The sequence below is a fragment of the Cannabis sativa genome, chromosome 1 (genome assembly GCF_029168945.1).
Source record: "Cannabis sativa cultivar Pink pepper isolate KNU-18-1 chromosome 1, ASM2916894v1, whole genome shotgun sequence".
Taxonomy (NCBI): Eukaryota; Viridiplantae; Streptophyta; class Magnoliopsida; order Rosales; family Cannabaceae; genus Cannabis; species Cannabis sativa.
The window spans coordinates 53,643,938-53,657,054 of record NC_083601.1 but is presented as its reverse complement, the minus strand read 5'-3'; the positions used below and the strand labels follow the sequence as shown (position 1 = coordinate 53,657,054).

At 35.8% G+C, this 13,117-nt stretch overlaps 1 protein-coding gene and 1 pseudogene across 1 annotated transcript; one reads left to right on the top strand and one right to left on the bottom strand.

Moving 5' to 3' along the window:
• LOC115704403 (uncharacterized) overlaps positions 1-13,117 on the bottom strand; it is a 40,880-nt pseudogene that overhangs the window by 5,679 nt on the left and 22,084 nt on the right.
• On the top strand, positions 6,163-7,590 carry LOC133033616 (uncharacterized). The gene is made up of 3 exons (XM_061108587.1): positions 6,163-6,669; positions 6,765-7,282; positions 7,371-7,590. The coding sequence occupies exons 1-3, from the start codon at positions 6,163-6,165 to the stop codon at positions 7,507-7,509; spliced, it is 1,164 nt and encodes a 387-aa protein (XP_060964570.1). The 3' UTR covers positions 7,510-7,590.

The following is a 13,117-nucleotide window of genomic DNA, read 5'->3' as shown; positions in this document are numbered from 1 at the left end:
CCTTTTTCTCCAATAAAGCCTTGTTGTCTCTTTCCCTTTTTGGTAGAACGGCCTATACTACAAAGAGAATCCATGTTCTTCTTTGAAAAACCAATTTCATTGTTGAAAATCAAGAGGGTGGCCGGTGCACCAGTCTCAGTTATGTCTTCCTTTGTTAAAAAAACTCAAGAGTTGGCTCAACACTCTCTTCGTACTCATTATCTTCAGCATTCTACCCAAAAAAAACAAACATTTATTAATCTCCATTTCTAACAAATAAACTCAGAACTAAAAAATATTGCTTTAATCTATTAAACATCAACCTGAATAAGCTCCATGAGAAAGTGAACATCTTTGGTGTAAAGCTCAGCTGATAATACTAAACTGTTTGTATTTAAACTGTTTTGTTCTGTTATTCTGTTAGTTAAATTCAGTTAGGTCAGTTAGTCAGTTGGGATATTGTTTAGTTCATTTTGCTGCCTATATAAACAACAACTCTTTCCTTGTATTCATTTTAACACAATTCAATAAAGAAATACTTTCATTTTCTCTGTTTCTCTGTTCTAATATGGTATCAGAAGAAAACTAATTCCCAAGCTTTTTCCAAGCTTTTCCAACTCTCAACAATGGCGAGGACGAGAGCCACTTTCTCTGCTACACCCACTGATCCCGTGGATGATGCTCTTGCTCAAATCGATCCTTCCCCCATCTCATACTTCTGCTGAAATCAACAACAATCCAGCTCCTCTACCTCAACAGCAACCTCTAATCAATCGACCTGCATATGAGGATATTCACAGCCCATATTACCTGAGTAATGCTGATCATCCAGGCATGGTTCTTGCCACTCCCATCCTCACCGATCGAAACTTTCAACCTTGGTGCCGTGACTTCATGATTTCAATTGGAGCTCGCAACAAGACACCATTTCTTGAAGGTACAATTCCTAAACCTTCTTCTAATGATCCTCTCAATGGTTCTTGGCTTAGATGTAACCAAATGGTTATGTCTTGGATCCTACATTCTGTATCTCCTGAAATAAAAAGTAGTGTCATGTATTTGGATATTGCTGCCGAGATGTGGAATGTCCTCCACAACCGGTGTAATCAAGGAAATGGCCCAAGGATCTTTGAACTCAATGAAACCTTGACATATCTCCATCAAGGTGATGATTCCGTGAGCTCTTATTTCACTAAACTCACAGCAATTTGGGACGAAATCAATCAACTTCTCCCACGATTACCCTGCACTTGTGCTGCAGCAGCTCAAAACCATGATCATCTAAACCATGATCAAGTCCTACAATTTCTCAAAGGCCTAAACGAAAGCTTGTTGGGTTTTATGCCCTAAATAAAACTCATTTCATATAATCAGATTTACTTATTAATAAAGATCAGAAATAACATTTTATGTTGCATGGTGCACATGATTTATTTCATGATTATATGTATATAATGTATGAATTCTTTTTAAGTCCAGAACATATGAGTTGGTTAAAGATTATAGTGTTGTCAGCACAGTGGAATATAATCTTTATTATATGTTCAAAAGTTTATTCCCTGATTTGTTAGAACACTGAATTTAGACTGACATGGTATAATCAACGATAGGTATTCTTACACCTTGGAAAAGTGTTATGTCCTTTCCAGGACATTGGCAAAGTTTACCAGTATCGGATGTATGGAGTATACATTGGAAGGGACCGATATTGAACTTTGATTAGATATATTAAAACTTACCGTAATATCTATTCAATTCAATATCACCTGTTGATCCTAGATCAAATGATCTTAATCCTGATATGGTTAGGTTCAATCTCAAGAGTGTTATTTGTGTTCTTTGATTTGTTAGTTAAGCCTACTTTTGTGTCAGGGTGATACGTACATTTTGGGAACATGGTAGTGCAATTGAGTGGGAGCGCTAACATAAATATGGAATCTATACCTTCAATCTGGCGAATAGAAAGTAAAGGATGATTTCTTTGAGCTTAACCAAACGAAGATAAATGGTGGAGATCTCATTTCACTTAGCTAAAATATCATTTATACAGGGTTAAGTGTTTTAAGGATAAAATACATTGAAGGTGTAGCGGTAACAGTAGTGCCTTTTCAATGTAGATCATCTATATAGAGGATCATTTATCACATTAGGGTTATAACAATGGATAACTAATGACGTGTCTATATCCTGGAACATATAGAGCGTTCTATATGACTGAGAGTGCAATTCCAAGTTCTAAGTGTGGATTCAATGAGGAATTAATAAGTTAGGGAATTTACTTGGTAAATTCAGTTCGACTTATTGGAAGCTCGGCTATATAGACCCATGGTCCCCATACTAGTTGAGACCATACTGCTTGTAAGACTCAGTTAATTGATTTTAATTAATCAATTATAATTCTAAAAGTTAGACTATGTCTACTTTATGAATTCTCACTAAGTAAGGATGAAATCGTAAATAAAAGGGTTTCTAGGTTTAATTATTAATTAAGAGACTTTGTATATCTAATTAATAATTATTTTAAATGACAATATTATTTAATAATCTATTTTAGTTATTAAATAATTAGTTTTGGCATTTAAATGATTAGATTTAGAAAAATGGCATTTTTGGAGAAATAGAAATAAAATTGAGGAAACTGCAAAATCCAAGTGAGGCCCATGAAACTCTATGGCCGGCCACCTCTTTGTGATTTTTCCAATTATTATTTTCAATTTTAATTGCCATGGTATTGCTAATCAAAGCCTAACAAAAATAGGAAGGGAAATTTGAATTCCTGTACTTACATAACCTAAAAATTTATCCCCTAAATGCAAAGTTATTAAAATTGGTAATATATGACCATTTTATCAATTTTCCTAAACTACCCCTCTCATTTGTAATCAGCCTCTCTCTTCCTCTCTCTTCGTCTCTCTCAGCCGATTTCCCACACCAAACCCACACAGTCGCTCGCTCGCCGGACCTGTGACACCCAAACGACCAGGGAACACAGTCGACCAACACAACCCGAACCCTCGCAACCCCGACCTTCGACGAACTCCCAACATCGACAATGTCAAAGGTATGGTTTTTTTTTTTGTTTTTTTAGAAAGGATTTAAAGATTAATTTTGTTTGAGATTGTTTGTGAGATATTATTGGTTAGATTTAGGTTTTATTGTGAAAATGGGATTCGGATTCCGACTGTGAAGATGGGGTTCAGATTCCGACAGAAAAATGGCCTTCGGATCTGGGGAAGAAGGCCGGCCCGATGGTGTGCCATCGGTCCGATGGTCCGATTGGGGTCCGAGTATGGGTCCGATGGTCCCATTGGGGTCGGGTCCGATTGGGTGTCCGAGTATGGGTCCGATGTTGGGGCTCGGACTGTTGTGCTGTATGGGCAGGGAGATTGGACCGATGGCTCCGATTGGACCGATGGGTCCGATAGGTACCCAATCGGGCCAATCGGACCAATCGGACCCGATATTTTTTTTTTTTTTAATATTAATGATTTAGTAATTGTTTTAGGTATTAATTTATTATTATATTATTTAGTGATTGTTTTAGGTATTAATTTATTTTTAATGACTTAATAAGTATTTTTTAATTAATTATTGGTAAGTAATAATTTTTAATTTATTATTAATTATTAATTATTGTTTTAATTTTTATTGTTTTATTAATTATTGTTTTAGTATTAATTAGTAATTATTGTTTTAGTATTAATTATTAATAAGTATTTAGTGATTGTTTTATTTTTTTTTTTGATTAATAATTGTTTTATATTATTTATTAATTATTGTTTTATTATTAATTATTAATTTTTGTATTAATTTTTATTGTTTTATTAATTATTGTATTTTTATTAATTATTAATTAATGTTTTATTATTAATTATTGTATTAATTTGTATTGTGTTATTATTTATTATTTTTTACTAATTATTAGTTATTAATTATTAATTTTTATTAATTATTAATTAACATTTTATTATTAATTATTAATTATTGTATTAATTTGTATTGTGTTATTATTTATTAATATTTTACTAATTATTAATTATTAATTATAAATTTGTATTATTTATTAATTATTGTTTTATTATTAATTATTAACTTTTGTATTAATTTTTATTGTCTTATAAATTTGTATTATTTATTAATTATTGTTTTATTATTAATTATTAACTTTTGTATTAATTTTTATTGTCTTATTAATTTTATTATTTATTGATTATTGTTTTATTATTAATGATTAATTATTGTATTAATTTTTATTGTTTTATTAATTATTAATTATTGTTATATTATTGTTTTTTTATTGTTTTATTAATTATTGGTTTTTTATTAATTATTGTTTTATTATTAATTATTGTATTATTTTTTATTGTTTTAATAATTTTTAATTATTGTTTTATTTTTTATTGTTTTTTTAATAATTAATTATTGTTTTATTAATTATTAATTATTGTTTTATCTTTTATTATTTTATTACTTATGTATTATTGTTTTAGTATAAATTATTGATTATTTTTTTTTAATTTTTATTGTTTTATTGATTATTGTTTAATTATTAATTATTAATTATGAATTATTGTTTTATTTTTTATTGTTTTATTCATTATTGGTTATGTTTTATTATTAATTATTTATCGTTGTTGGTTATTAATTATGTTTTATTCCCACATAGGTTATGTAAGTATATTACTAATTGTATTTTTGTATTATTAATTATTAATTATCGTTGTTGGTTTTTTTTTCAAGGAAGTGCACATCTTATAATTCCAGTGTCGGACCATTACACTGGCCGTGTCACATGGCGCGGGGGTAGTTACTACTACCCGAAGATTAAGGCTAAATTTGAAGAATTTAACCTATTGGACAGGGTGAGGGAATCCCCTTTCAAACAGTTTTTCGAGAGAGCGCCCATACAATTTTCTGGAGCATTTTTTCATCAGTTGATGCTTCACAAAATAAAATCTGACAAGCCGGACGAGGTGCATTTCTATGTGGGAAGGAAGAGATGTAGATTTGGGAGGGTGGAGTTCGGCTTGGTCACCGGGTTAAACTTATTGCCCGGCCCTACTGAGGAAGACATCAAACAAAATGGAAGCTCTGACCGGTTGATTCAGGAATATTTCAACGGTAGTGCTTCGATCACCTTCGGCCAACTGCGCAGAGTTTTTGAGAGCTGCACAGAAGCTGATGATGTTTACAAGTTGGGGATGGCCTTGTTTGTTATGGGCGTCCTCACTGGTAAGGAGGAGAAGACTGTCGTTCCTCCTTTTGTGATAAGAATGGTTGATAACCTTCCATTCTTCTACGAGTATCCCTGGGGAAAGATTTCTTACACCAAGCTGATGGAAAGTTGTAACAAGGATTACTTGGATGTGAAGAATAAGATGTTGAAAAAGATTGAGAAGGGAGTAACTCAGAAGGAGGCAAAATACTCAGCCTACGGCTATGCTGCAGCGTTGCAGTATTGGGCATACGAGGCCATATTACAGCTGGGCAACGAGTATGCAGTGAGGAGGTCGCATGGCTTTCCGAGAATGGTCAACTGGGAGAGTAAGCCGAAAACTACACTCGGGAAGGATGAAGTGACCAGATTATTTGCTAAAAATGTAAGTTTGTTACGCTTTATTTTAAATTCATGTTAATTTCCATATATTATATTAATATATTTGTTATATTTTTCAGTTGAGAGTGTACTCCGTGTTATGTCCTCGGCCGAACGAGATTGAGTTTGTGAGTTACATAACCAGGGGTCAGCCTCCGTTATTTGTTGACTTGGAGGAACTTGTGTTGGGTGAGGATGGGCAACCAACACAGGATGCTTTGCGAAGCCAGGCCGAAAAGCTTGCCTCCACATTGGAAGAACGAGCGGAGGCAGCCCGAATATTTAAAGACTCTACACCACCTCCACCGTCTCCTCCACGTGCACCGCCCGCAGTTCCAGATGGGTCTGGTGTTGACCCATCTCCAGCTTCAGTTCCTGATGGGTCTGGTGTTGACCCATCTGCAGCTTCAGTTCCTGATGGGTCTGGTGTTGACCCACTTGCAGCGTCACAGGGTCCTCCTGTTCCCCCGTCAGCTTCCATTCCCAGCACCTCGGAGGCTCGCGATCCAGTATACCCTGCCATTTTGGCAAGGTTGGAGACTGTGGAGAGGGGGCAGGCCGCTCTGCTAAGAGGACAAACAGCGATTATGGATCAGTTGAAGACTATAATGACACTCCTGCAAGATCCTGGAAGGCCGGCAGCAGATTCACAGCCACAGCCACAGCCACAGCCACAACCGGAAGAGGAGGCTCGGACACCGGAAGATGACTTCATTCTCCCAAATGATTACCAACCGGATGATGATGACATGTTCTGTACACCTGAGAAGACGAATATCACCAGCATCGGGGATACTCAGGATTCTGAGGTGCAGGTGTTAGAGACAGCTCCAGAAGTCATGGAGAACCGGAGGAAGAGAAGGGGGCCTAGGTGGTTCGCTGAGTACACTGAAATGAAGAAGAAGGCTAGGGCTACTTCGACACTCGTGAATGCGGACCCACTTAGAGTGGTTGATCGGAAGCTGCTCAAGACTTTTCACAATTGGGTACTCGGCCAGATTGGGAACAATTACCCGAGAGAGTGCTTCACCGGTCGATACCATTCGTCTTGGTTCCTCGAACTGCATACTCCGAAATTTTGGCTTGGGAACGATGTAAGTTTTTAAGACTTTTTTACTGCTTTTGCTTTTAAAGACTTTATCTAACTCTTTTTTATTTAACTCTGACATATTTAATTTTCATGTTTTAGCATTTGGATGCGGCATTCCATTTGATGAGGAGGCGGCAACACTTTTATCCCGAGTCCTACCCGAATAGATGTGTCATAATGCCGTGTATTTTCCCAGCAGGAGTTATTGCTCGGTGGGAAGCTGCGGGTGATGACCAGGCTAACTATCAGTGGGACGAGAGCATATTAGATTTGATTCGAGGGGATGAAAGTCAATTCTTGGCCAGTTGGAAGAACAAGGAGAGAATATATATGGCCCTCTACTTCGATGGAGCAAAGCATTGGGTGGCATTAGAGATAGATCTGGATCATTGGTTGTTGAACATATTTGACTCCAGCCTCGGATCGATTTCCCCGAACGAATTGAACCGTCACCTGGCAATGTGGGAAAAATTACTACCAAATTTGCTGCTGCAGGCTGGCCTATTCGAGAGTCATGACATGATCCTCTTGCCTCAACTTACCGCCTCACAGAGCCAGGTCAGAAATTTCACTTCAAAAGTCATGGATCGGGCCGTTGTTCCACAGACAAAGACAAGGTAACTTAATTACAATTGATTTTTTTGTTATTTAACTTGAATTTAATTTGCACACTTTTATTCATTTACTTTTTATTGTCTCATACAGCGGTAACTGCGGGATGTACGTGATAGAGCACATCGAGCATAGTATGCTGGAGACTACGTTTGATAATGTGCACGATGAGAATATGAAGAAATTTAGAGAGCGGTGGTGTGTAGATTTGTTTTACCAGAATTTAGCATGAACAAATGTTTTTTTTATTTGGTATTTATTAAGATAACAATGTAAATGGTTTTTTTTTATTGGTATGTTTATGTTTTTTCAAGAGTTCATACAAATTTTACGCCTTTCTTTCGTGCAACAAATTATAATAATTATGTAAACATAAAATATCACAAATTCTAATGTTTAAAATAGTCCAACATTAATTCAATAACAATACATAATAGTCCAACCCATCACGATACAAATAAACTAAAATAACATTTTTAACCTCGGTAGTTGCAAGTGCTTCTGTTGTGCCCCTTGGCACCGCACATGCTACAATTTCGCGATTTGATAATCCTTTCACCGTTACAAGCAGTTCAGTTGTTCTTAATTCTTCTAACCTTTTGCTTCTTGGGTCGCCCTACTGGTTGCTTCTCAACAGGCACTCCAACTCTCATGTTCTTGATGTCATTAGGCAATTCCCAATCATCCTCGTCACCAACTGGCATAATTGTTCCTTCATATGTCCTCCTCCAATATTCAGTTGTGTAATATGGCGAGCATAGTGTGTACGCGCTAATACTTCGCTCCTGAGATGCAGCACATGCATGAGGACAAGGAAACTTCATGCACTGGAACAAGCCGCAAGTGCAAGTATGTTCCTGCAAGTCCACTACGCCACCGGTCATAACTGTTCCTCCAGGGTGAACCTGCAACGTGTAAGGCCCGCATGAGTCAACGTTCAAATACCGACCTTTTTCAAAATGCAATGTCAAGTCCTCCTCCATTTCTGGTGCTAGGGGTTTCGTCCACTTGTCAGCTTTTTCTTTTCGTGAAGCAAACCACTTCTCGACTTTGGACCTCAGGAATGCTACAGCAGCAGTGATCGGGAAGCCTCTTGCATCCTTAGTTGTGTTGTTGAAGCTCTCAGCCCAGTTGCTCGTCATTACATTGTAACGTACCCCTGGAAAGTACGACCGGACCCATTTTTCAAATCCGATTTCCTCAAGATATTTTGCAACCGCTGGATTCATGGCCCGAATGTTCTCAAATTCTCTGTGAAACTCTGATCTTGAATACGTGTACGCACACGTGTAAATGTGATTCGTGAAGACGTCAGTCTTGAACTTGTGGTTGACGTTCATAATAATGTGGTGGTAGCATGCACCGTGGTGTGCATCAGGGAACACGATACCCAAAGCACGAACAATGCTTTGATGCCTATCCGAAACAAAAGCTAAGTTCTCAACATCACTAATCGTTTCTTTCAATTTTCTCATAAAATAGGTCCAGGAATTGTGGTTTTCACTGTCAACTATAGCAAAAGCTATCGGAAAGATATGACTCCCTGCATCCAAAGCCACTGCACACAACATTTGCCCACCATACCTAGTCTTCAAGAAAGACCCATCAACGCATATAACAGGTCGACAAAACTTAAACCCCCGAATAGAAGGACCCAGAGAGAAGAAACAATACTTGAAGCGACCATCTTCTACCACAAAATCCGTGATGGTACCTGGATTCCGCAACTGTAGCATGTGCAAGTAACTAGGTAATAAAGAGTACGAATCTTCAGGTGTACCCCGAGACAGGTGTATTGCCTTCTCTCTGCACCTACATGCCTTTTCGTAACTCATTTGGATCCCGTAATCCTTGTGCATACTTTTTCTTATATCAGAGGGCAACTGATCCGAGCCGTCAGTTGTGAACTTATCCTTAATTAGATGGGCAACTATTACAGGTGATGCTTGACGGTTATCTTTTCCTCGAAGATCAAGGGAACATGTATGTACATTATGAAATGTACTCACCTCAAACATGTTAGAAAGTACGTTCTTCTTCGCTCTTAATCTCCACCCACAATCTGTATCCTTACATGTGACGTACCAAATATCAGTACCGGACTTCCTAACGTAGTAGTCAAACCCTTTCTTCATTGCATACAGGCCAACAACCATCTTTAAATGCTCTTTGTCTCTAAAAAACTTTCCCACATGTAACTCCCCGCCTGGTGTGCCACCCGTAGATATATAATGACTATGATCCTCGATGTCTTCTCTTGTATACATTTTCTCCTTGAATTTACCGTAACTTGTCGAAGAAGAAAATGGATCGCTCCATCCAGTCACATTGGTACCTCGAGCATCAGTAGGACCACTAATATCATTGGTCTCTCTACCATTATTAGGACCTGTACTGTCAGTAGTTCCTCTAGCATGACTGGTTTCACATGGACGACTACTACTAGTACCAGGTGTTTGACAATTTTCTCTACGAGGCATTCTTTTCCGTGTCGGTGGCCTCGGTGGTATTTGGTACGATAGTGGAGTCAAGTTCAAAGGTACAGCAGCAGGGGCCTCTGTACCTTAGTCGTCTCTTACGCCATCATTGCCCTCAACATAACATTCGTGGTCCGGACCATTAAAAAAACCATCGATGAACGGCATTTGTGCTACAATATCAGCACTCGGCATCATATTGTTTAATTCAGGTAATACATCTGCAACCAACACCTCTGGATTTGTTTCTGGACCAACAAAACTCCCAACCTCGCTACGATTATCCTTAACAAAACTTGGTGTGGGACTAGGATCGACGCAAACATTCTTCTTTAACAAAGTCACAAACAAAGGAGTAAATTCATCTGGCTTCTTCGCAAGTGTAGATAAAAAGTACCTTGCACGCTTATCATTTCCAATAACTTCAGGGCGATACTCAAAGCCTTTCTTATACTTGTAATGTACTTCCAATTTCAAGTCATACTCCACTTTGTCGACATCCAGTTCTTCGTACAAAACATCAACCAAACCTGAGTAGCTGAGGTTTGGATCAATGTCAAATGTCAAATTGTCGCCCCGTTTATAAACCCAATCTCTACCATCAAACTCCCAAACACCATTATACATAACACACGCATTAACAGTTGAACCTGTCACATATATTTAAAAAAACACAGTTATAATTTACAACAAAAATCTCACCGAAAAAAAATCTTAATTAATCATTAATAACAAAACAATAATAATTAATTGATAATAAAATAATAATTCATAATAATTCATAATTCATAATAAAACAATAATTAATAATTCATAATAAAAAAAATTTAATAATTAAAAAATAATTATTAATTGATAATAAAATATAATTAATAATTATTACTCAAACCATAAAAAATAAACAATAATTAATAATAATTCATAATTTATAGTTAATAAAATAACTAAAAAAAAATAATTCTTAAAACATTAACTAAAATAATAATTAATAACTAATAATGATTAATAAAAAAAACTAATAACACAAATAATAAATCAATATAAAATAAATTAATAATAATAAATAAAAAATAATAATACATTAAAAAAATAAACAATAATTAATAATAATTCATAATAGATTAAAAAAATAATAATTAATAATAATAAATAAAAAATAATAATAGATTAAAAAAATAAATAATAATTAATAATAATTCATAATTTATAGTTAATAAAATAACTAAAAAAAATAATAATTTTTAAAACATTAACTAAAATAATAATTAATAACTAATAATGATTAATAAAAAAATAACTAATAACACAAATAATAAATCAATATAAAATAAATTAATAATAATAGATTAAAAAAATAAAAAAAATCCTGTAGGGTCCGATTGGTCCGACCATCGGACCCCACAAGGATCGGACCTTATATTAAAAAATTCAAAAAAAAATAAAAAATTCAAAAAAAAATAAATTGGGCCGATGGGTCCGATGGTCCGACCATCGGACCCCACAAGGATCGGACCTTATATTAAAAAATTAAAAAAATAAATAAAAAATTCAAAAAAAAAATAAATTGGGCCGATGGGTCCGATGGTCTGACCATCGGATCCCTATGGGGGACCATCGGACCCGTGTTCCAAAAAATAAAAAAAAATTAAGAAAAAAACATCGGACCCGAGGAGGGTCCGACCATCGGACCCAGTGATGGACCATCGGACCCATCGGGTCATCACCCCTGTCAACAAATTTTTCCCACATCGGGCCACCCATCGGGCCAGCATCGGGCCCCATCGGACCCGACGAAAAAAAATGCAGAAAAACAGCAAAATCCTAGTTTTCACATGCAGCAAAAATTATAACAGAAAAATAGCAAAATAACAGCAACAATCCACAGATCAATCATCAAACACAACATTCTTAATTAAATATGACAACAACAAACAAGATTTAGAAAAAAAAAAAAAATTAATTACTTACCCATTGATGGAGCTTGTATGTGTTCTTGCTTCTAATGTGGTGGATTAGTGTGGTAGCTTGTAGTGTGGAAGGTTGTAGCTTTTAGTGATGAGTGAAGAGAAGAAAAAATTTTTGGTGGTTGTGGAAGCTTTCGGGTGGGGATTTTGTTTGTTGAATTGATGAGAAAAAGGTTGGAGTGGGTAGATGTAGGTGGGGAGGGTATTATGGGAAAAATACAAAAAGTGTCATATAAAATTAATTATGTATAGTATTAGTTTAGGGGAATAATATATGGGTTATTTAAGCATGGAAATTCAAATTTCCCAATAGGAAAGTGATGGATCACACTAAATAAGGCAGTTAATTGATTACACAGTAATTAAGGAAACTGTTTTATTTGGAAAGTTGTGCTCTCCCTTTTCCCTATATAAAGCAACCCTTGTTCTCTTCTCTTGTATGCTTATGTATGCTTAAGACCACGAAATTAAGAGAGAAAAAGAGAGAAAAATTTCGAAATCCTTGTGAGATGAGTAGTGCCCACACACATCAAGTGGTACCTCAATCATAGTATGTAAGACTATGGAAATTCTGCATCAAAGAAGGAGAAAAGAAGATCCAGGTTCAGATCTTGGTGATGCTCTGCTACAGAAAGGAATCAAGGGCTAGAGATCTGAACGGAAGGAGTCATAATATTTCGCTGCACCCACTGTACGGTTTTCTAACTTTATATGTGTTTATTTTCATTGTTTTAGAATTCATATTAGGATGTTAATCAACATACATGATAGTAAATAGATCCTGGTAAAATAATTTCTAACAACTGGCACCAGAGCCATGTTAATGATTTACTTTCATGTAATATGAATTAAAACGATGATTTGCATGTTTTTGTGTTGATTTGGATGGTTTCATGTTGGTTTATGTGTTGTTTGATGAATGTTGATGTTGTACTGTATTTTTTCCATGAAAAATATTTTTTCGAGTTTTGAAAATATTTTATTTGGATTCCTTGTAAAAAAATTAAGCAATTTTATTTTTTACGGAACTCGATTCCGATAAAAATTGAAAAAGTTATGAATTTTGGAAAATCGAGATTTCGGGTATGCATGGGTGCTCAATCGCGCGCGCGTGACACGCCCGTGAGCACCCTGCTGTCCGCCCATGAAAATCCTGCATTCGCCCACGTTTGCCGCCCATGCACCCTACATCTGCCGAGGTTTCTCGGCTGGGTGCCCATGCTGCGCGAGCGTTTGAGGCTGTTGGCAGCCTCCTGGGCTGCTGCATGCAGCCACTTTCCCAAAATTGCGATTTTTGGGATTTTTTCCCAAAAATCCAATTTTTTCATGGGATTGTTTCCCAAAATTCATTTTTCGAACTTTAAATATTTCCTATTATGGTCAGATTTAAAAATTTGTT